Source organism: Hakea prostrata, chromosome 4, assembly GCF_041222555.1.
Source record: "Hakea prostrata isolate BN-2017 chromosome 4, UWA_Hpros_2, whole genome shotgun sequence".
NCBI lineage: Eukaryota > Viridiplantae > Streptophyta > Magnoliopsida > Proteales > Proteaceae > Hakea > Hakea prostrata.
The window spans coordinates 44,372,511-44,397,700 of NC_142603.1; the positions used below are offsets into that span (position 1 = coordinate 44,372,511).

Genomic DNA, 25,190 nt, shown 5'->3' on the forward strand with positions numbered 1-25,190 from the left:
CTTTGTTAGTTGGCTTGGGTACAAGTTAAAAAGTACTGTGTTGGAGGAGGGGACAGGGTAGCATCATGAGGACCTTGGTGTCGGTTCATTAAAAAGAATGAAGGCCAAAATCCAGTGAGTTAGCCTGTGTGAAACTACCGTGTGGAAAGAGTTTTGGATGGATATGTATTCGCTAGTTGTGTACAGTTGCGTGTAAGTGTTGTTTTGGGGGAAGGTTTGGATATGTAAGTGGTCGTCATGTACAATTGTTAGTTGATGCAACTATTGGTAATGTTAGATTTGATGATGATAAAATAAAATTTGTTAATTAAATAAATCTTGTTACTTTTACAATTGTCTATTAGTTCCTCCTTATAGAGAAGCACAGAAGAAGGGACTGATTGGCCGAAACTGATATGGGGTAAATAGAAACCACATGTGAAAGGGTATAAGTCTATTATGGAGGGTGGGTACATGTCTACGTGTACATGTCTATTGGCGCTTGGTAGCTGTTGGATTTTGGTGATAAGGTATATATCTATTTAATGAGGGTATTTTGGTCAATCAAAATATATGTCACAACTGTTTCAAGTTTTCATAAAAAATAAAATAATATCATATGATATGATAGTATGATAACTTTCCTTGTTAGCTTCCAGAGGATTCATAGAGAGCTTAATGTCACTTCTATGATGTAATATGATTATTATAATGGGGTACCATGATTGGAGTTTAACTTGTAAAACAAAAACAGCACTAAAATTCATACTTGAAATCCTAACCGTTGTCTTTACCCAAAAAAAAAAATAAAAGAATCCTAACCGTTGCTTCATCAAGAAAAAAAGAAATCCTAACCGTTAAATCTTATAGTATGACGTGTCACGATTGTTTAGAACAAAAATACAGAAGGCCATGCACTATTTTCAATATTTAATACCGTCGTGTGCAAAAATTCAACCCCCAGCGAACCCCATTCTCTAAATTCGCTAGCATTTTCCTGTAACCGTTTTAGCTATTTAAGCGCCACTGACATCGGAATGTAACATTGAACAAAATCTCTACCCCTAATCTTCTCTAGTAATGAAACCCTAGAAAGTAGAAACCCAATTTTGATTTTGTTGCAGAATTCGTCACCTGGATTCACTTAGGACCTCTTAGTCTAACTCGTCGATTTCATCTGAATTATTGCGTTGATGGCATAAAATACACCGGAAAACGCCGGAATTTAGTATTGCGAAACCCTTAAGAATTAATTTCATCAAAGGCAATTCAACTGAATATCACCGAGGGAATAAAGAATTTCTTGATCAGGGCTTCCAATTTCAGTTTTTAATGGGTATGGGTAGGGTTTGCAGAGGGCATTCTAAGCCTTCGTCGTCGTCTTCTTCTCTTTCGTCGCCTTCCGTAACTACCTCCACATCTCTCACCGAGACTGTTAATGGTTCTCACCAGTTCAAGATCACTGGGTATTCTCTGTCGAAAGGTCTTGGGATCGGGAAGTACATCGCTTCCGATACATTCGCAGTGGGTGGATATGATTGGGCGATCTATTTCTATCCGGATGGGAAGAGTATCGAGGACAACGCGAATTACGTTTCTTTGTTCATCGCACTTGCGAGTGAGGGTACTGATGTTAGAGCTCTTTTCGAATTGACCCTCATAGATCAAAGCGGGAAGGAGAGACATAAGGTTCACAGCCATTTTGGCAGGTCTTTGGAGAGCGGGCCTTACACACTCAAATACCGTGGAAGCATGTGGTAAGTCGGGTTTCTTTTGTTTCGTTCATTTTGGAAAATTCATTGTCGTCGGTTTTTTTTTTTTTTTTGGTAAAAATTGTCGTCGGTTGAGACGTTTGGATTTTGGCTTCAATTTGTTTTTCTGGGTTTTGAACTAAATCCAATGCTAATAGAGTTTTGGAATCTTCGATTCAGCATCGTTGAAGATGGATTCACAGGTCGTGATTGATCATGCTAGTGTATAGCTTTTAGATTCATTTTGCATTTTACGCGTCTGCTGTAAACACTTGCATTTTGCATTGGATTCTTGCTCCCCTCCCCTCCAGTAAATCTCCGATGAAGATTTTTTTTAAGAAAAAAAAGAAAATATGAATCTGCATCTCTTGGAATCATCTTTAAAGTTCATTGGGTAGCTTATTTGGTGTCCGTACTAGCTGTCCATATCCACTCTAAGCGTTGCCATGTAATATGCAGGCTGATTCAGTTCTGTCAACATGTGCCTGAATTCCTAGTCATTTAGTTAGTTTGCCTTTTACCGGACTTCCTACTTTATGCCTTGTACTCTCCAAGGGCCTTGAATCTTTCCGTTGATGATAACAATGTCTAGCTGCGAATCAGAGCGAGTGGAGATCTCTATATCACCTCTCTCATCTGACACATTCAGCCCATCAAGGATTGCTGGTAGTTCCATTTCCATAGCCAAGACCAATAATTTTGCATCTTTTACTCCATTGGCCAGCATAGGTGTGCACTAGCATCCCTTAATCCTCCATAGGCTGCTTGCATATCTACTAGGGCTCTATCAAACATAAAGCCACCATCAAGCAGGCTGTTTTATTCGATGAGCAGGATCTAGGAACATTGCATCTCCAAGCAATGAGGAATTGAGGATGCCCCATTCTCCAGCTGCATGTTCTGGCTTTTAATCATGGTCTCCTATAATGTTGAAGGCTCTACACTGGTTACTACAACTTCACTAATGCGTGCCACCACCTGGGTTTTGTTTCTTGTTTCATCTCTGAATATTCTGAAGTTTCTCACAGTCCAGAGTTGCTACATAGTTACATGTAAAGCCAGCTTCCCTGTAACTCCTGTTTTTATTATCTTACCCATCAAGCTGCCTGTTGCAGCTGCAAGATGAGTTTCATCTCATTTGTCTGTCTTTTAAAGATGCATTGCTATTCTGAAGCACTAGTGGACATTTAAAGAAAAGATGAACTCAGCTATCAATTCCTGCCCAACAAAATATACAATTTGATTGTACTTTGATATTCCTCCTAGACAGAGTCTCCTTAGTTGGTACTGCATCCTTGATGCATCTACAGGATTGTCTAGGGGATATGTTTAGGAAACCACTCTAGTGCCCATGAATCCACCCTTAGCAAGTTCTGTTTAATGAGATCCAAGGCAGATTTAATAAATAATCCTGTGGTAGTTTATTTCCACACAATTAAGTCCCGTTGGTTAGAACCAATTCTGCCAACACTTGGGAGCTCCAGCATTTGAAGCTCCATTGTGGCCTCATGAAAGAGAGAGGATCGGCTTATACATGCCTGCCGGACACCATCTTGGATGAAGTATCTACCTTCTGTAGGTGTTGAGACCTTGCATCATACCTTATGCTGTTCTCATATTGTTGATGTGTACGTTTGTGCTGCCTTTGTTACAGTTTCAGCTTTTAGGTGAAAAAAGACAAATATGGTGTAAGAGTAGGGAGTTCGTGTGTTTAACTTCTAGGAATAAAATTGTATTCTCCCTGATTATTGTCTCTTGTATCATGTGTCATGTGTAATGACCAATAGGGCCTGCAAATGTGGAGGAGTGTTGGTTATACCTTTAAGTTGCGCTTCCCTAGCCATTCAAACTTTTAGGTGGAAGAGTAGCTGACTCATATCTTTTGAAAGGATCTCCTTAGGATGTCAGTTGTGTAGCCACATGCAATTAGTGTCCTTTCCACCACCTATGAAATATTGAATCATCGGTGCAATATTATAGGATTTTCCTCCAAACCCAATATATATATATATATATATATATATATATATATATATATATATATATATATATATATATATATATATACACACACTAGTAAAATTTACACGTTACGTGCAACTATATATGAGAAAAAAAATGAAAGAAAAAATATTGAAGTATAAATTTAAAAAAATAGATGAGAAGACAATCATACTAAACATTAATTTATCTATGAATTTCGAAATAATTAATTGATGTCTATAACATTATACATTCTATTCTTAATGATATTGCTTAACCTAAATAACAATAAAGTTATTATCTCATTCATATCATTTTAATGCTTAGATGTTCCTTTGGATATAATTTTATGTTTGTTTGCTCTAGTTTTTTTTGTTTATTTATAATACAATTCGTTTAAATGTATAAGCTTTTCTTTTTACTTTGATGTCTAAGGAGGTACTTATAGAATATATTATGATTTACCTTAAAGCTTTACATCCCAATAGCAAATAAGACATACAAAGCAAATATCATTTACATAATTTTGATGTTTATGTGTTTTTTTAGATATGTTTTTATTTATTCTTTTTGTGTTTGTTTGTAACAAAGTTCTTTTTAATATATGAAAAAATTTGTCTCTGAAATCTAAGATGTGCTTGGAAAGCCTAGAATTCTTTAGTGTACATTAGAAAGCTTTGCCCCCATAGCGAGTAAGATATATAAAGCAAGCAATCCATTCCTAATAATAGCAATTCTATCATATGTTAATATTGGATCTTGATTAAAAAGATAGAAAGTGAAGAATAACATAAACAAAGGAAAATTTTTTACCAGCTTCAGAATTACTAGTAACCAGATTTCTTGAATTGGACGTCAAATTCTTAAGTTTCTGCTTTTGAAAATTCTAGATTCATCTAGTCGTATTCCACCTTCGTATAGACAGTTTAGAATTCAAGTGACCCCTTTGTAGAGTACTTAATCTTCAACCTGTAAAGAAACTACCTGTTTTTTCAGGTGTTTTCAATGCGACTATTTCCTTTTCAAATTTGCCAATGTGTTTTTTTATTTTCTTTTCCTTTTTTTTTTTTTTTTGGGGGGGGGGGGGGGGAGGGGTTTTGGAAATTGAGGTTCATTTGGGTCAGTTTACATGCACCTTGACTACATATGTTATATGTTCGGGAAAGTTTTGCCCCTAACCCTCAAAGAATTTGAACTCTTGACTTAATATTATGAGCGTTTGGAGATCACCAGTTTATTATTGGGCATTCACTTTTTATATATTTTGCACAATCATGAGTATTCATCTTCGGCACTTGGAAAATTTAGCATCATAGCTAAATTCTAAACCAATTACTTAAAACACCCAAATAAGACAGCGTGTCTACAAATCTCTAATTCAATATTATAACCAATAAAAACTTTCACTTTACAAGCAATGTGAATTTATTGTATCAAACAATAAATTTACATAATTGGAATATGCAACCTAAGAATAGAAGACCATAAGCAACGTTGACTTACTTTTGTGTAATTCTTCTTTTCTATCCTATAGCCTTTAACATAAAAGTAGCCTATACCATTATAAGAGAAGAAGTGATGTTGTTTGGATGCCATGTAAGCTACCCAAGCAATTGCCACAATCACAAAATTGTCAAAACTAATATGCATAATTAATGCTTGAAAATTGCAAGATTCCATCAATTGATTTAACATGTAAACACAAAACCTGTTCTAAGTTTCTCCTTATGAATTTGAATAATAATGAAGATGAAATTTGTTTTACAGTGAAGTGCCTAGAAATTTCTATAATGGAGAAACACAGGGAAAAGGAATTTGAAGAGATTGGAAATGATGTCTTTAAGATGAATATCTTATTAACAAGATCAACCAACCTATATAACCTTTGACCAATATTTACAAACTCACAGTTTGACAACTTTGATTTTTTTGAAATTCCTTTTGCATCAAAAGTTGTTATCTTTAACCTGAAAGATAAACCAACCAAAAGGAAATAAAAATCGACAGAGGTGAAATTGGAGACCTTGAAACCAAGTATGGACAATATCTCACAGGTGAAGAGCAGAAATTGTGCAAAACCTGCGATGGTGGCGGCAGCAACCTTCTCCCATTGCCAAATCTTTGAAGCTTTGAATGCAATCGTTTCATGTGATTCCGCGTGCACCAAGTATCTTTGCAAGACACACAAAAATAGGGGAAGAATTTTTTTCAGAGTACTTTTTATAAATATTTGGTTTCGTTTGTGGGATTTTTTTCGGGGAGGGGGGCATAGAAGGATTGGAATGATAATTTTTTTTTCCCCGGAATATAGAAGGAATGGGATAAAATTAGGAGACTTTTTATTTTTTAAGGCAACTAACATATCAACAATATTCGGATAACTTCTAATTACACATAAAAAGTGAAACTCAAATCGTGGGATGAGATAAATCCATGAGACCTTATTTCTTTAAAAATAAAAAAAAATCGAATCTTAAATAAGGAATTTTGGTTTCAATAGGTATATAAATATATTAAAAATTTTTTTGGTAAAAAAGGGGGAGAGCGTTTTTATTTTTATTTTTTTAATATTACCTTTTAAAAAATTACCCGATTGTATGGTATTTCATTAGTTTATTAAGAAAAATATATATCTCACAAAATATCAAGATTCGTATCTCAAATCATATTTTATTATTATTTAAAAAATATAAATAATAAAAAAAACGAAAGGAAGTTGTTTGGTCAACGGTAAGAAAGTTTTAGGGAGATAAGTAGATTCTGATAGAAAAAAATGGAATTAGAAATCGAGAGAAGGTTCAAATTTAGGAAAAGATTTTAAATTATTATTACTTATTTATTTATTTTTGAGATAGAAGGAATGGAATAAAATTAGGAGACTTTTTTTTTAAGGCAACTAATCTATCAAGAATATTCCGATAACTTCTAATTAAAAAAAAAAAAAAATGAAACTCAAATCAGGGGATGAGATAAATCCATAAGACCTTATTTCTTAAAAAAAAAAAAAAACTGAATCTCAAATAAGGAATTTTGGTTTCTTTAATTTTAAAATTATATTAAAAAAGGGGGAGAAACCAAAATTCCTTATTTGAGACTCGGTTATTTTTTATTTTTAAGAAATAAGGTCTTATGGATTTATTTCATCCCCCGGATTTAAGTTTCCTTTTTATTTTTAATTAGAAGTTATTGAAATATTCTTGATAGATTAGTTGTCTAAAAAAAATCTCCTAATTTTATTGCATTCCTTTTATCTAAAAAATAAACAAATAATAATAATCATAATTTAAATATTTGCCTAAATTTGAACCTTCTCTTGATTTCTATTTTTATTTTTTCTATCAAAATATATTCAGCTCCCTAAAACTTTCTTAGTGTTGACCAAACAACTAGTTTTCCTTTTATTATAATAATAGAATATGATTTGAGATACGAATCTTGATATTTTGTAAGATATATATTTTTCTTAATAAACTAATGAAATACCGTAGGGTAATTTTTTAAAAGGTAATATAAAAAAAAAAAGCTCTCCCCCTTTTTTACTGAAAAATATATTTTTAATATATTTATATCTATTGAAACCAAAATTTCTTATTTGAGATTGGTTTTTTTTTAAGAAATAAGGTCTCATGGATTTATCTCATCCCTCGATTTGTACCAACAATTTGTAAGGAAAAAGAAAAGAAGAAAAGAAAATTAATGGACAAAATATGACATTTGAATAAAAATAAGGGATACAATAGTCAAAGAAAAGATTTGCGGCCTTATATATATATATTTTATTTTCTTCTTTCCACTTTCCTTTTTTTTTAAGCGGACCACAGGATTTGTTTTATAATGCATGCGATATTCAGATCCTTGATGCGATGTATTCCTAGTCTGCTTTCTTTCTTAGGTCTACATACCGAATCCTAAGACAACATGTACATCTTCCAGGTGAACCACAGATACCAAACCAGTAGATGAGCAGCCTTGCAGCTTGAGGATGGTAGTTGGAGCAATCCAGCATATGACAGGAACTTTACTTTCCAGCTTCCAAATCCTCCTTCCTCTCTGGAATATGTAAACAGTCCACAATAGACTCTACCTGAAGATAATGGTTACTTCAAAGACACCTAATAGGTAACTTGGTTCTGAAGACCCATCAATTCCAAAAGTTATACAGCCTACTGTTCTAGGTAAGGCCCCATAAAATATTAGAGGACTTAGTGCTATTGAGATGCAACTCGGAGAAGGTAGCAAACTCATCTAGGGCCCCCATAGTGGCATAATTGACTCCTAATGTGTCTTCACAAAGACCAATAAGTCATTTGCAAACATTATGCTGGAGTAAACTAGTAATCCCACCTCCATGGCAAGGGAAATTAATAAGGAGATAATGGATCCCCTTAACTAATACCTCATCTGCCCTGCAAAATTTTCTGTTGGGATGCCATTAATAAAATTATGAATCATTGAGAAATTTATGCAGGCCTCTTGGGATGGAATCTCATCCTTCCTGTTACTTGCATCAAGAACTTCTTGCTGACAGAGTCATGGATTATATGCAGATCCACCTTTAAAAGTGTAGAATGGGAGGCTGCTTTCTGTTGAATGCCCCTCATATCATTACATGGTAGAACCTTAGCTGCATTGATCTTCCCTTAATGAAAGTTTTTTGTTCTCACTAACTAGGTCTGTTAACGCCTGTTGCAACCTGTTAGTCAAGACCTATGTGGTAATCTTATACAGGAAACTTTATGACAGAATAGGCAAGAATCCCACAAAAGTTCCTACATTCCCTTCATATGGAATCAGAGTAATGAATGTTGGATTGATAAAATTAGGCATATAGGAAGAACCAGAAAGCCATCTGAATGAGGAGCCTTTGAATCCTTCATTCCAAAAACCACCTTTCAAAACTCGTCCTTCAAGACAGGCTCCTCGAACCATCGCTGCTAGCTTCTTCAGAGGAGTATTAGGTGGGCAGCTTCCCCTATCTTCTGCTTTCAACCCTATTAGGTTTGAGCAAAACTTGATTGCTTCCTTCTTGATGTCTTTTAGATCTTCTACGGAGAGCTCTTGTGAGTCTTTGGTCTCGTGGTTCCTATTCCATTTGCAATTAACTGCTTTATGAAAGGAACTGTTATCCCCATCCTCTAACTAAAGCCATTGCTCCCTAAATTTCTCCTTAGGGAAACTGTATTCTACTCGTAATGTTGTCCAAAGATTTCCCTTAGCCTAACTGCTAAGTTAACTTTGGATATGCATTAGCTTCTTTTTGGCTTATCTCACCACTATATGAACATCTCCAACACACTATCTATTCCAAAATTTCAGCTCTAACTTTACAGTGTCTATTTAGGTAGCAGGCTCATGAGGGGGTTGGAGAATTGACTTGACTACAAGGCTTATCCCAGTTTCTCTGAACAAGAATGTGGTAATCAGCCTTTGAAGTCCAAGTTTGGAAGAATTTGAATGGTTCAGGTCCTGAGTTGCATCCTTCCAAACTCTTCTTCTATGTAGGGTTTTGGGTTGACAAACCAGGCTAAAGGAACTCTGCCTCTGATACCTTCAAATTGTCCATCCACCCAACATAACTAAAACTCTATCAAGTTTTGAACAAATTCTTTGGCGGCTGCTCTGGTTATTAGACCATGTGTACAACTTTACTTTCCACTTCAATTCTATCAAGCTAGCATCATTAATTTGATCATTTAACCCTTTGTGCAGCAATTCATGAAGGCTTTGAACAAATTCCTTGGCCTTCAATCTTATTCTTGTAATGGTGAAGAATCTTGAAGTCTCCCAAGACAGTCCAAGGTTTTCTAACATTCTGTAAAGATTCATTTACTACATTCTCAGATGCTTAAAGTGGGTAGTGGAAGTGAACAATTGAAGGCCTCTTTTTGTGTGTGAAAAATCAACAATCATTGCCTTGGGACCTAAGGAGAGGAGCTTGGAGAGAGAGAGAGAGAGAGAGAGAGAGAGAGAGAGAGAGAGAGAGAGAGAGACTTAAGCGATTTTGATTTCCGGTCTTCATTCCTGTGCCATATGATAGGCGATGAACCTTCCTTGCAACCATGGTTCTCAAGATGAGGCAATAGAGGGCAATGTAAACCAAGGCGACACCAAGTTGCCTTGACCCAAAAATGGGTCTAGGTGCCTAGGTAGACGCTTTGACAACCATGCTTGCAACATGCACAAAAATTACAGCAACTTTTGACCACAGGAAAGAGCAACACCTAGCAATAGATGGAAGGCAACTCTCATGGGCTGCAGGGATGGGTAAGTATTTTTTTTTCCTGGCTGTGGTGGGGCTGGGTTGCAAGGAAAGAAGCTGAAAAGAGAGGGAGGTATCCACTAACCAATTATTGTAATGGAATCATGGTTTAAGAACTCAAACTCCAGGCCCATCTCGCTGTCCCTAACCTTCTTGGTGGTTTTTTTTGTTCTTCAACTTGAAGGTTAGGGGTCGTTTCAAATGTGACTTAGTATCCAACCTATTGAGGCCTTGGAATGCAATGATGCCCTCTGCTTTAAGAAAACAGTGTAAATCTAGGGGTGCCAGTGATACTCGGCTGGCCCCGAACTTGCCCAGATCCCGACCCAAACCCGACCGTCATTTTCCAACCTGAAGTGGGATTTGGATTCCAAATGTGCTGGTCCCAACAGGGCAGGGTTGGGTTTAGGTTAAGCCCCCCCCCCCCCCCCCAAAAAAAAAAAAAAAAAAAAAAAAAAAAAAAAAAAAAAAAGAAAGAAAAAAAAAGAGAGATAGATTTTTTCGCGAGACATTTAAATGAGATGTGAGTCATGTGAGTATTTTCATCTTTCTTATAGCCTATTATCTGAATTGAAACACCAACACTTACTGAAACTGAAGAATGAAGACCAATGATGTTTGCTTGTTAATTCACAGTCAAGTAGGGATAAGATTAGGGTTAATCAGGGTCGTCCTAACCTGACCCAATCAGGATTAATCAGGCTGGAACAGGTTAAGGAAAACCCTGAGAGGGTTGGGATGTGTTCAAGGTATCTTGGCCCTGATAGATTTTGGCTTGTTAGGGGTTTTAGTTTTTAGGTCCCCAGGGTTGGGAATGGGTTGCGGAAGGGTCCACTGTCCAGCGGTCCAGCCCAATCCAATCTGTTGTCACCCCCATGTGGGTTCCAGTTTGACCCCAAGTTGGAAACCACTACACTGAACTACTGAAGTGATACCCCAAAATGGCCTATTGTACGCATCATATATCAATACATTTGGCATCATACCTTCTTGCAGATTAGCTTGGAATGGATAGAATGCCAGTAAATGTGCTGTAGAAGTGTTAGTGTTTCCCTCTAGCAGCTGCTGCTCCGACCAAAGATGCTGCAAAAGGTTGGGCAAATTAGGTGAAGTAAAGCAAAGCAAAGGGAAGAAACTGGTGGAATTCCTTTGTCTTGGTGCGATTGAGTTGAGATATGTGGACTTGATCAAGATAAGGGGTCATTTATACCTGAGTTTCGTTCGAGTTGAGTCAAGATTTGGGTTGAATGAGGTCTGATTTCAGTCGAACTGAGGTCTTGACTAGATTGAGATAACATGCTTTTCTATATCACCTTCAACTTGTCAATCAGATATATTGTTCTCATACTGTGGAATGAATTGTAAGGGGAAAGAAGTGACTTAACTCTGCCAAGAAGAGTAGATTCGTCAATTAAGTATATAGGTTGATATGATGACAACAATTAATGGTAGAGACCTAACAGAGTGGGGCTGACTGTAGCAACTGATGAGGATCAAGGGTAAGACATGTAATTTTTCTGAAGAGCACCTGATTAAGGCATACTACAGGGAAAGCCTATGTAATTACTCATTATATTCAATGACTATTCAAATCATAAACTTTCTTCACATTATCCAAGTTAATAGATACAAAGCATTAGTAGATTTCCCATTTTTTGCTGTGTTCCTGTGGGATCTTTTTCTGATTTTCTTGTACAAATTTTCTGTATTTTTCTTTTTCTCGTGTTTGCTAGGAAAATGTAGTAGTTATGGATACTGAGCACCATAATATATGGCTTGTCATGTATTCTGCAGGGGCTACAAACGCTTTTTCAAAAGAACTGCTTTAGAGACATCAGATTACCTCAAAGATGACTGTTTGTCAGTTCACTGTAGTGTTGGTCTTGTTAGATCACAAACAGAAGGACCTAAGATTTACTCAATAACAGTGCCATCTTCTAACATAGGTCAACATTTTGGGCAGCTCCTGGACACTGGGAAGGGAACTGATGTAAAATTTGAAGTTGATGGGGAGTTATTTGCAGCCCACAAGCTGGTCCTTGCAGCTCGTTCTCCTGTTTTCAGGGCCCAACTTTTTGGTCCTATGAAGGATCGGAATGCTCAGTGCATAAAAGTTGAAGATATGGAGGCCCCAGTTTTCAAGGTTCTTCTATTACTCTATGGTTTAATAACTTTATTTTGTTATATTGTGTTAGTCTACTTTTGCCCCTATTACATACCAACACAAAATAATGATGAGAACACTCTGTCTATTCCTACTTGAATGTGAGGTAGAATTTTGGATAATTTGTCATCATTCATCATCATACACTATGTTTATGAGTTCCTCTGGATCCCAGTCTTGAAGTTGATTTCGTTTGGTATGATTAAGATTAAGACATGCTTTTAGTGGTTATGCTTTAATAGTTATACTGAATATTATTGGAACATATTATATCATGTAATCCTGGACTGTTAGGAGACCAACTAGGATCCATATCCAGGATCTGATTGACCTCATAAGCTTGGGCAAGTTAAATTAGGGTTTTAAAGTCAAACTGGGTTATGGTTGGTATGACCTAGGTTTATGTCTAGTGAGTGTCAGGAAGGCTGTTAGATAACTTTTTTTTTTGGATGAATAAATAATTGAATTAAAAGGTACGAAACACCGAACTACAAGAAAGATCCAAACTGGGGAGGATCAGAGAGAAGGATGGAATTGGGAGTTGAGCCCCCAGGAAACTGCATTGCGCCTATTCCTTGGGGAATCAACAACCGGGGGATGGGGAATAGAAATAATCCTAGAGGAAACATCAAAGTAAATAGCATTTCAAATCAAGTCAAGAGAGCGGGATTTGGAAGTCCAACGCCTGAGATTACGCTCCCATCACAAATGGTGGACCATGGCACCAAAGACAAGCCTACCAATCTGGTCACAAATAGAGATGCCTGAAAAGTTACTCAATATCCTAGACCAGTCACGATCAAACCCAAATAAGCGATGGGAGTGGGGCTAAATGTAGGCTAGGGCTTTCCTCCAAAGAAAACTAGAGAAACAACAAGAAAAGAATAAATGCTTGATGTCCTCAGTACCATTCCAGCAAAGTATCCAGTTGGGGTTCCAAGGGATGTGGTGGGTGATAAGGAAAGCCTGGGTGGGAAGAACTAGGTTTAGGGCTCTCCAAAGGGTGAGGGAGTGACGGGGAATGTGACCTTTGAGCCAAACCATGGGGGGCTAGAGGGGTAGGGGGAGCGAAACAGGTTCCAAGCAGAAGACGTGGTGAGGGATTTAGTGGTGGAAGGGAGCCAAACTAATGTATAATGGGGGGAGGATAGGATGGGGAGGAGAGAGTTCCAAATTTGAACTGACATTGCAGCAATTCTGGACTATGTTCTTGAAGAATAAGGGGATCTAGGATTTCGGCAGGTCAGAATGCAACCAAAGTTGAACGGTTTTGTTAGGAGGTACCAGGTGTAGTAGTTCAGAATTGGAGCTCTTTCTGACAGTTGGTTGAGGCTGAGTGAAGTTCAGGGTTTTCCAGGAGGAACCTGACATGGAAGTTGTTAGGTTTTTAATGGAGGAACGGGAATGTAAAGGAGATTGAAACCTCCTTATGCACAAGGAATGATGTGGTCAAAGTTTGAGGTTTTGTAGATGGCCTGATGTAAAGTTATGATGGAATCACAGAATTAGAAGGCATCTGATTGATGCAGGACCAGCACCAAAATAGTACTATCAGGCTTGCTGCCAGAACTATGCCTTTGCTTCCAAGCATTGGAGGCTGATGTAACCATGATTCTAGGGCTAGAGGTTTTGTGATTGTCTCCCTAGAATTTGTGTTACCCCAGAATCCTGTCCCTTTGAACCAGAAAATAAGTGACTAAATTAAAGAATGAGAGATTCTTAACAGATCCAGATGGGATGACTAAGTCTGGGAAACTTAGGAATTTGGGAAAAATTGAGATCGTAATGAGTTTAGGGTTTTGTTGAGAAGATATGGGATGAGGTCTTGGGGAGATTCTAGAGACAAGTTAGGATTTAGCTAATTTGACATGTGTTGGGTTTGAAATGGTTAGGGTTTTAACAAATCCCTATGGGATGGTTTTGAGACAACCAGAACCACCTTAGAGCTGAAAAGAATGGCTGTGGTTAGGTATGGGAGGGTTGTGGACGTTGTGGGTTGGTTCTTAGGTAAAGGTCAAATCTTTGGTTGGTTTCTTGAGTTCTTGGTAAATTCTTGGCCATTTTTGGTCAAACCTTTGGGGGAGGGTTGTGGGTGAGGGAGAAGCGGGAAGGGGGCTGTGATTGCTGTATTTACTCAAAAATGAAAAAATGCTGCTGGATTTGTTGAATTGATGCTGGAGATTGGAAGAAGCTTGTTGGAATTTGGAAAAGAAGACATTCACAACTGCCGTGGCCCTCCCAGGAAAGCACTTGATTCCCCCAAGATTTAATTCAACTTGTTTTACAATGGAGTAGGGTGGGCTATTTATAGCCTTACAATTGGAGGGAAAGACTTAGACTCTAACTTGGAAACATAAGTTGACTCAACTCACTCAAATAGGAATCTTTATAGAGTAGGATCCCCATTACAACTCAATTAAATAACAACCACAAATAAAAGAAAGCAACTTCGAAAAATAAAACCTAATTATCCAAAAGGAATCTTAATTCAAAATAGATTCCAATTGGGACTTTCCCTCTAGCTAGGATTCTCATTTCTAACTCAATTAAAGAAGTAAAGTAAATAAAAATTACTGGATTTAAATAATTAACAAAAGAGTGCGAAAATAATCACTATGCCCATGGGAGGGTTTGGCCAGCCACCAGGTGTGCCACTTGGGTTTTGGGCACTTGGGTTTAGGGCTAGTGCCCAAATGATCGGTTCGGCTGGGGGGGGATCTTGTTTGCATTGATTTTTCACCTCTTGAAAACATTCATCCCTGATGAGTGGGGTTCCTCTTCATGTTCCCCTTGTCTAACAAATACTGGTCTCTGGCTGGGCTTCTTGGGAGCTCCACTGGACTCAGCCATCAAACTGGGGGTGCTCTGACTTGGGTCCTTCTGGTTGGGTACGTAGTGCCTGTCTTTTGTCTTCGTAGGCATGCTACTATTGCCTTCAGTTGAGGTCTGTAGTTGTACATTCAAAGAGACTCCTGTATGATCTTTGGAGCATTCCAATATGGATGTTGAACTGATAGTTAAACTTTGCCAAAAAATCTGTTTCAGATTTCATGGAGACTTCTTCATCCTGTCCATCAAGTATTGTGGGATGAGTAATTCTTTTTAGCAACATCAACTGTAAAGGTTGTCATTATTGTGATTGCACACTAAGTTTGCACCTTCCACTTTTACGATGTCTAAATGTAATTTGTTGGAGAGGTGTGTATTCTCCATTTCTCTTTCATCTCCCAACTTTTTCTTTAGGAGTTTGTATTGGGTTAGTTTACTTTATGGTGCCATTAAGGATGCTTACAATCTACCAGTTCAGCCAGAATCTTCTCCTAAGGTGTCTCCATCGCTTCCCACTCCAGCTGTGGCTTCCTTAACTTTTCAGTTCCTTTCACTAACTGGCAACTGGTCCTGTAATTGTATCAAGTCTTTCCTTGATTAGTATATTTACTGGTTTTCACTTTGGTTCTGTCTGTTTTGATGTAAAAATTTCACACGTCAAAATTTTCAAGGTGGAAAAATCATGCAAATTTCTAGTCAAACCAAATAGAGCCTTTGTGAGTGTAGCATTTTTTTTTTCTGTAAGTAAAGTCAGTCTATTTAAAGAACTTACTTATCTGTATTCGTTTTCAAGTGCACTTTCTTTGTTTTTTATTCACCATCTACTGAAACTAAATCCAATCTTAGCCCTATCTTGAAAAAACCCCCCCTACCACATTCCCCACCCATAAATAAAATGAAGATTAAAAATCCATACAAGTATGGTGGCTGAATTAATGTTGGATGTACCTAAAGCACTGCCATTGATTGCATGGTTTTGGATGGAATGTGGCTGTCTAATCAGATTAATAATTTGGATGTACCTAAAATACTGCCATTGTTTGCATGGTTTTGGATGGAATGTGGCTGTCTAATCAGATTAATAATTGTAGTTATATGTTAAAAATATGAAACTAAGAAGAAACACCGTGGAACTTGTATGCTGAAGCAGTGTAACTATGGTTTCAGCTTCTATGTTATTTTTGGTGTTTTTTTTCTATCATCACATCTAGATGCTGGTCCCTTGATCCAATTTTTATATCTCAGCCATTTCATTTATTGTATTCACCATTGAATCTATCTAGTTGATTTTTCCTGCTTGAAATTTAACATTGTTGTTTTTTGGTTGTGCACCTTTGCAGGCCTTCCTCCATTTTATATATTGGGATGACTTACCTGACATGGAAGCACTGACTGGTTCGAGCTCCAAATGGGCTTCTACGCTTATGGCTCAGCATCTGCTTGCAGCTGCAGATCAATATGGACTTGAAAGGCTGAGGTTGCTCTGCGAGGCCATTCTGTGTGATGATGTTGCCATATTCACTGTGGCAACTACACTTGCCTTGGCAGAGCAACACCATTGTCTTCAATTGAAATCTGTGTGTCTCAAATTTGTTGCGTTGCCTGAAAATCTGAGAGGTAAATTTGGTCCTCCTCTTGTCCTTGCAGTCTTTCCTGGCGAAATCAAGGATTTGGGGCTTATTGCTATGCTACATATATTGCTAAATCCATTTTAATAGTAAGAGCAAATTACACGGCACTCGCTATATTTGGGGCAAAACTCTTTGACCACCCACTATTGCCTCATAAATTATATGGCACCCACATGTAAATTATGACTTACCCACAATTAACTTAGTTAAAATGGATTATGCAGTTACCCAAATGCCCTTACTTTTATTTAATGCATTTAAAATTTGAATTTCAAATTACCTAAATACCCTATGGGTAGGAAAATGATGCTAATAACCCCATTTTGATTCAGAAAATGACATTGATACCCTCACTGTAAAAAATTACGAAAATGCCCTCCCTTAGGCGAAATTACTAAAATACCTCAGATGAAAGGATCATGCAGCACCGGTTATTGAGCGGGTATGCAATCTTCTCCACCTCCGGTGATGGGAGAAGGGAAGTGTTTGTCGGTGATATATCTTCGAGGCTTTTTTGAAGGTCGAGATGATCTCCAGATCGAAATTTTGAGACAATGGGCTTGGGATCAGGCTCAAGATCGCTGTTGGACATTTGATGCCACATATGTTTATGTGTTTCCTTTCAATTTTCTTTTTCTTGCTTTATTTTGGGACTGTAAAGTTTGATCCCAAACAGATTGAGATTGGAGAGGAATAGAAAAAGAGAGGAAAAATTTTCAATCCTAGAAAAAGAAGTGGTCCATCCGTAAGCCAAAGACAAGGGAACAATAGCCATAGACATTACAACTTGATTTGCATTACAGAGAGCCAATGTCAAACCGAGCATCACAACAACCTTTACTCTCAAACATGACGAATTCAAAAAAATTTGGCAACTATAATTCGTTGTCATTCTTCGACGAATTGCGCCGAGCTGGATAAACATTATTTGAAAATGCCCTAGTAGGTTTAAGTAAGGTTGAGATGGAATGAAGCTCAACTGAATCTTCCTTAATTCAAAATCTTAGAAAACTCGATGAGGGCAAATCCTTGGAGAATCTTGCCTTGGATGATGATAGAGATGATGAAGAAACCAGAAAGCTTCTTAGTTGAAGGTGATTCTTATGATTCATGACATTTTGGGTTCTCGAAGAACAAAGAATCGATGGATTGAAAGGAAATTGAGAAGTCATGCTGTGATTTTTGGCTATAGGAAGCATGGAACAAAAATCGATCGATATGGTTGAAATATCGATCGATATGTCTACATTTTTTTGAATTCGAAACAAAATGTTTTAGTAGGAACAGAAAGTATCCATATCGTATCGACCGATATATCGATCGATACGAGTCGAAATATCAGCCCGATACCATATCTGGCTGAAATGTTACTTGCGTAGCTTATAAAGTGTCCAAACCGAGCCACTTTTCGACCTAGCGACGCTATTTCGACCTACTGAGCCTTTCATTGATTCCTGTTTCATTGATTCCTCCTAAAGATTTCATTTCAATTGGAATTTGGTTATTCTCGCGCGAATCTCAGCAACGACTTGTTCTGATTCTACATATTGATCATTTTGATATCGCCCTCTGCATTTCGACCTCCTTTGGAAATTTTTGCTGATTTCTCTGGCTTTCATCCCTTTCTACACCTCATTTCTAGTATTCCATTTCCTTCAAACACTTGATTTGCTCCTCCATTTGTGCATTTTCTCAAATCTTACAAGGTGAGTAACCAACTTCCTCATTTTTTTTTTTTTTTTGTTTCATTTGTGCCTTAAATCATGTTAGATTGCTTCCAAATTTATGTATGTTTACTTTAGAGTGTTGATCTATGAATTTGTACTGTCAAAATTATTTTTTGATTCTTCTTACTTTTTATTTTTATTTTTCTGTTATTAAAAATTATTTACTAAATTATGTATATTGCTAAAAATGTATATGTATAGTACATGTATAAGCTTCAAATGAATGTATGTGAGAGTTGAGACACCATATTGCTGTGATTGTGTTGAATTATTTATTTTTCCTGTTAATTATGTAATTTTACTGTATTTAATATATATTTAAATAATTAACAAAAATTTAAATATTAAAAAAAACTAATTATTATCTGTTTTAAAATTTAAAATAGCAGAGTATTAGTGGAAGCATGTATGCAATTTTTGGAGCATGTTGTGGATATTTTTAAGATAGTTTGTGTGTATTTTATATATTTTAAAATACATAAGATATATTTTAAGATAGTTGTGTCCCTCCCACTGTCAATTATCGGAGTTAACCACTGGGACCTTATCAGTATCCTTATCCTTTTCCTGAGAGCCAGGGTGCTCTTTCATTTGTTGAGCAGATTTTCCACACCATTCCACAGCCACAAGGCCCACCACCACCAGTTCCTTTGGAGATTCACAACTTCCCACCGTCAGGAAATCTTATGCATGTGGATGAGGCCACGTACAAAGATGCAGTTGTTGACTATGTCCAAAACTATATGGGGCAAACATCATGGGAGTTGTATTGTCATTTGTATGGAGTGCAGACGGAAGAGGGAGACCTTGAGGCTTAAATAGAATAGACTTGTAAGTACTAACATTCCCGCTTCTTCTCTGATTCATGTACTATATACTTGGAATGTTGGATGTTACACTTTCAGTAGTTTTTTAGTAAACTAGTAGTTCTATAGTGTTTATTATGCTTGAAATAGGTAGTATACAAAAATCCAAATCAATTTGAGTGCATTTGAGGCTCGAAATTGACTTTTCAAGAGTCAGATAAAAAGTATCCCGTTTCAGTCGAAATTTCAACCGAAACATGGAAATTTCGACATTTTTCAAGGTCGAAATTATCATATCGATCGAAATTTTTTCCTTGATAGGAAGATGACTATTGAGCAATTGTGGGGGGGGTGCTAAAGGAGAAGTAGCGTTCTGGGTTTGCGAGACTGGGAAGATGAAGATGAGTGCTATCTTCTCGGCCTTCCATTAATTCCCAGGTGTTGATGCTCTCTGGTTAGCCTAACAGAGTTCTGATAGGGGTCTTGGGGACGACCTTGGGGAGCTTCTAGTTGATCATGTCCGACCAAGTCTTGGCAATTGGTATCTCCCAGTAAGATGCGTTGCAGAGGCGAATTCCTTCACGGAGATGAGTTGTAGAGGCAAGTTGCAGGGACAACCGCTTCTAGGCGAGTTGCAGAGAGATGGAATCACTCCGACTAAGGTGATTGTTGTGAGACTTGATGGAGTCAATGGAATTAGTGCTGTGGCCAAAGAAACGGTAGTGTGGTGGAGAGTGCCGAAGGGGTGGCAGAGAAGATGTGTTGCAGAGAGAGGGAGACGAGGTATGCTTGGGGTATAAGGATCCTGTTGAGTTAGCTTGGCATATGCTTGGGGTATTTTAGTAATTTTGCTTAAGGGAGGGCATATTCGTAATTACTTCAGCTTTTGAATAACTAAATTTTGAAGTGAGGGTATTAGTGTCATTTTCTAAATCAAAATGGGGGTATTATTGTCATTTTCCTACAGAGAGGGTATTTAGGTAATTTGAAATTCAAAATAAATGCTTTAAATTAAAGTAAGGGCATTTGGGTAATTTCATTATCTATTTTAACTACAAAAGTTAACTGTGGGTAACTTGTAATTTACATGTCGGTGCCATGTAGTTTATGAGGCAATAGTGGGTGGTCAAGAGTTTTGCCCCAAATATAGCGGGTGCCGCGTAATTTGTTCTAATAATAATTTGTATGAATAGAAAGATAGATCTATCCATCTATCCGGATTTGAGTCAAATGGTGACTCCTATGTTTTGGTCACCCAAAATATGTACAACTGAAATTACATTGACATTGACTACAACTTTCCTTTATCCCAACTAAATGAGTGGTTGGTTACATGGATTGTCCAATAGAAAAAAGTGCATTCTATATATCAAGGATAGATGTGGGATAGATGTGGTTGCTATTTGCAATTCAACGTTTTAGTCACCATATCATATATATGTTCGGTAGTACTTCACCATGGAACTTAAGGTCGACACTGTGTTGTACCAGATTTTGGCAAAAGCTGAAGTACTTCGTTAGTTTTAACAGAAAATTTAGTTTTTCAACCTGCCCAGTTTTCCCCCCCCCCCCCCCCAACCAACCAAAAAAAAAAAAAAGCGAATCCTGCCCAGTTTTGAACCATTTCAATAGTCTCATGCTCCAATTAGTCTATAAATGAAGAGATCAGTCGGATCCAGCTTCTGCCGCCTTTGGGCATTAGAATAATACTTGTTCTTGGCTCAGCAATTATGCTCAGAAGTATATCCTGCAATGAATTGTTAATTCTTTATGTAATGGTTAGTTTGAAATTTATAATGCTGTCTGTTAGGGCAGTGGGGATCACGAGATCACACCATGTGGAGGGGAGAGAGAGGGTTAGTGTTGGTTGGTGGATTATAAATAGTGGGGATAGATGTGAGGAAAGGAGAGGAATGTTTTATGAGTGTTTGGACAGCCATCGGCTGAGGGGCAGCGTATATTGTGGGGGTGACTAGATCATTGTAGTTTATCTTTCTTATTTGTATAAAAAATTTTCCTCCATATTATTCTAGTAATTAAATCCTATCATTTTGAGTATTCGATTCATGGGGTTCTTATTAGCTGGTATCAAAGTGCAATCAGGCCATGGGGGGGGGGGGGGGAAGATGGAGTGTCCATATTTTCTGGTGAAGGGGATGTACAGGGATGGCTGATTGAGGTCATACTCTTCTGTTGGGCATGCCAGATCAAGTATATGATGGACCGTTTGGGAGTAGAGAGATGCGTTGAATTGGGTATACAGGAGATGTTGGCCAGAGTTTACCTGGCGAGTTTCAAAGAAGCCGTAAAAATCAATTTAGGTGAAGGAAAGACGACAAATCTGGGAGGGGGTTTAGACACCAGCCAGGTTGAGACTTAGGAAAAGGCTGGAGAATATGAACTTGAAAATCAAGTAAGTGAAGTTGAATGGAAATGGATTGCAGCCTTGGGGGAGGCAGATTTAGAGGGGAGAAGAATCTTAAGGAAGAACATCAAAGAGACTAAAGATGGAGTACTTGGAAAAAAAGATGAGGTGCAGTGTGATGCTGAAAAAAAAGAGGAGGTCGAAAGGACCAAAGAGAATGACCTTTGGTTATTTCACAAACTAGAAGGTTTTCGAGCACCAATGACATCGAGTGAATGGAAATCTGGAGTCGATGCAGTTGAAGACCATGGTTCTGTTATGGTTTGAGGGAAGAAGATTCACTGATACATGGGAGAGATGTTGCGTGGAGTGAGCTCTTGCAAAGGCACCATGGTGGAGGCAATTGTGGGGAAGGATCACTAGGCAATAGAGGGGGGTTTCATGTGTGGTCTCCGATGGTGGATTGCTCTCCAAAGAGAGGAGATGGTGATTGCAGGGTCAGCGGCGGCAGCAATGAGGAGATTAGGGTTGGAATCGCAGAAGTGAAGGAGAAGAAGGTAGAGTGGCGGTTGGACCACTGGACCTGGTCCAATTGAGGCAGTTTTCCGAGGGCCCTAACACTGAGGACAAGGTAAATTTTGAGGGGCCGCCCTAGGATCACGAGATCTCACCACGTGGAGGGGAGAGAGAGGGTTAGCGTTGGTTGGTGGAATATAAATAGGGGGGATAGATGTGAGGGAAGGGGAGGAATGTTTTATGAGAGTGCTTCGGCAGCCATTGGTTGAGGGGCAGTGTATGCTGTGGGGGTGATTGGCCCCATTGAAATCAGTTTATCTTTCTTATTTTTTATTTAAGTGTTCATCCATATTATTCTAGTAATTAAATATTCTCATTATGATTTTTCAATTTGTGGGTTCTTATCATTGCCCATTTGTTAATTTAAAGTATTGCTGCTGCCATATCTGTTGTGATTCTTGTGAAAATGCGGCCCCTTGTCTGTGAAGGTGGTCATTACCTGAAGACACAGAAATCAGTGGAGTTGCATTGTTAGTAATTTCAATCCTTTTATTCGTCATTGGTTGGTAAGTTTTTTTTTTTTTGGGTTGGGGGGGGGGTATAAGGGTAGACTTGATGTATTAGGTAATGCTCTATTGCCGAGTGCTCGGTCACAGGTTTAAAATAGCCTCTTGGGAAACAGGGGCAAGGCTGTATACATCAGAATGGGGTATGACCTTCTCTTTTAGTTGTAGCTGGATACCACAAGTGTTGCTGTGTGCTTACTGTTGAGGTAGTGTAAATTGTATTTTGCAGCCCTTGGTCTTGTGTTGCAAGGTTTTAGCAAGTACTGCGATTCCTGGGACGCTGCAGCAGTCAAAGTATTGTTGTGTATTAAGATAATATAGGAAGCTGGGTTAGGGTGTTTTTTTTCTTCTGTGGATGTAGGCAGTGTGGCTTATCCACGTATACTTTTTGGTGTGGAACATAAGAAGGAAGGAGATTTTGTGGGAGGCCTAAGACTGGGGTCACCAGAAGATTTTTTTTAATGAAAGACTGAGGACCTTTTTAGAAGTTTCTGAATATGTTATTTCCTTAGTTTCTAGTTCTCTTGGTTTCTAATTTCACAATTAGAAAGTTTCTGGTTTTCATCCTAGAATCTATGCTCCATATATATACATTTAATTGGCTGTTCATAGCCCAGAATAAGGAATTATTGAATTGATGATATTTTGCCTTTGAGCATGAAGATCTTCTTGTCCATTGTGAGTTATATGGGCTAGGGCTTGCTTTGAGAGCTAAACAGCTAGGGCTGAAGGAGTATTGCTGTCGAGATTTAAATCCACCTACCTTTGCTTCCTTTTCTCTTGTTCTAAGTTACTGCTCTTGAAGTTTTGCTGCTGCTGAGAACATCGATTTAGAATATCTTTTATTCAAACTGCTGTTACAGTTGCTGATGGACCTCGTTCATCCATCATACAACCATTTGTCACCTTGTTCCTTCGTTATACATAAACTTTCTAATTTCAGTCCACTTCTGTAACTTAAGTTGTAGCCATCAAAATCGTCTTTAATTTGCAGCATAGTCTTGCCTCCACAGGACCTCCATTTGATCCAAGTTTCGAGCCAATCAGCTGCCTGTCAGACACTCAATCACTTATGTCCCTATTATAGTTCTTTGATTTTTGGGATTAACTGAGCCAAGGCATCATTGATCTTAGCTTTAAGTTACTTTTTGTCTTGTGTCTAATTACTTTCCAACGCATATATTGAGGTATGTTTGGTCTGCAGAGTGGTGAGGCTGGCAGACCTGGTCACATAGTGTTTGAAAGGTGGATGTGCACCTGTGTTGTGATTGGTCGGTAAAATTAGGGTTTTTTTGAGACATCTCTGTGAGTGACAGGCATTGTTGGAGATTAAGGTTTAAATTTGAACAATTTGGTCACCAGTTTGCCTTTTGTATCTTCATGGTTGAATAGCACCAGCAAATCATTAGGGTGACAATTTCATGCATTCGATGTGATGCTTTTGTCATGTCTTCCTATGATTTTGTTTTCTATTTGTTTGTGGGAAATGCTTTTCAGGTAAATATTGGAATTTATTGTCATTAAAAGCTTTTTGGTGGTTTGAAATTTTCTGCAGCCGTGATGCAAACAGATGGTTTTGAGCATCTGAAGGAAAGTTGCCCGTCGGTCCTAACAGAGCTTCTGGAATATGTGGTGAAATTTGGTGAGCACTCAATCATTGCCTGCAGGAATGGGAATGAGACCATGCTTGATGGCAGTGACATCAATGGAAGGCGCGTGAAACAAAGGATTTAGCAATGACAGATCCCTTGGCACCATCTTAAAAGAGAAGCAACCAAAGGTCCAGAGCCAGAAAATGTTTTGAGGGGAGATTTCTGATTGAGTTTGCTACCATTTGTTAGAGATGTAAAATTAGTTATATATTTTACGCGAGATGTAAAATTAGTAGGTTACATGTTGCCTAGTAATCTGAATATCTCTTTTGTAGCTTTTCTATCTTAATTTTGTTCCCCCTAACTAGATCTTGAGGCTTTTTCTATTGGGCTCATCTTTTCAGTCTGTGCCTTACCTATCTTTTCAAATTGATCAGGTTGAGCGTCTCTCTGGATTACGTACCATTTTTGTTTTTTTTTGTTTTCACATCCTTAAAGAGAATGGTTGGGAATGTTCAACTATTACTCTTGGCGTTGCGCTCGCCATTTTGATTGTTTGGGAATGCAGAAAGTAGGTCTTTTTCCGTTGTCAATGCAGTAGACACTGATTATTTTACTTCTTTAGCCATGACATCTGGGCTTTGAATTTGGCTGGGAATGAGACTTTGATGCTGAAACTTGAGTCTTCAATACTGTTAGGTTGCTTCCCTGTTCTCTGCATGTTGCTTTTCGTTGCAAAATTTTTCTCATGGCTTCACAGATCCCTTTGTTTTCAGGTTGTGTGCCTGTGTAGCATTATTATCCTGGCCTTTCCTCCCATATGGTACTCTCAGTTTCGACATTCTGTATCTCTACCTCTCTTAATTGTTGTTGCCCTCTAACAGAGAAAGCGAGCAGTTTGGTACAAAAGAGGTGTACAACCTTGTCTGGAGGGTTGATGTTAGAACATAGCTTTGGTAGCACCATTTAGATCCATAGAGAATGGTTGTTGATATTAGCGAAGTATTTTTCTTCTCTTCTCT

General features: G+C 37.9%; 1 protein-coding gene across 1 annotated transcript; it reads left to right on the top strand.

Moving 5' to 3' along the window:
- The first annotated feature begins 943 nt into the window (after positions 1-943).
- LOC149019044 (BTB/POZ and MATH domain-containing protein 1-like) lies at positions 944-24,898 on the top strand. Its single transcript, XM_089153137.1, has 4 exons — positions 944-1,736; positions 11,767-12,115; positions 16,306-16,582; positions 24,132-24,898. Exons 1-4 carry the CDS (start codon positions 1,312-1,314, stop codon positions 24,308-24,310), a joined length of 1,230 nt encoding a protein of 409 aa, XP_089009263.1. The 5' UTR covers positions 944-1,311; the 3' UTR covers positions 24,311-24,898.
- The last annotated feature ends 292 nt before the right edge of the window (positions 24,899-25,190 follow it).

Excerpts from the sequence above, each read along its gene's own strand:
- LOC149019044 (XM_089153137.1), top strand. The coding sequence starts at position 1,312 with ATGGGTATGGGTAGGGTTTGCAGAGGGCATTCTAAGCCTTCGTCGTCG. Across the intron at positions 1,737-11,766 it reads AAATACCGTGGAAGCATGTG|GGGCTACAAACGCTTTTTCA; the intron begins GTAAGTCGGGTT and ends TGTATTCTGCAG. Across the intron at positions 12,116-16,305 it reads TGGAGGCCCCAGTTTTCAAG|GCCTTCCTCCATTTTATATA; the intron begins GTTCTTCTATTA and ends GCACCTTTGCAG.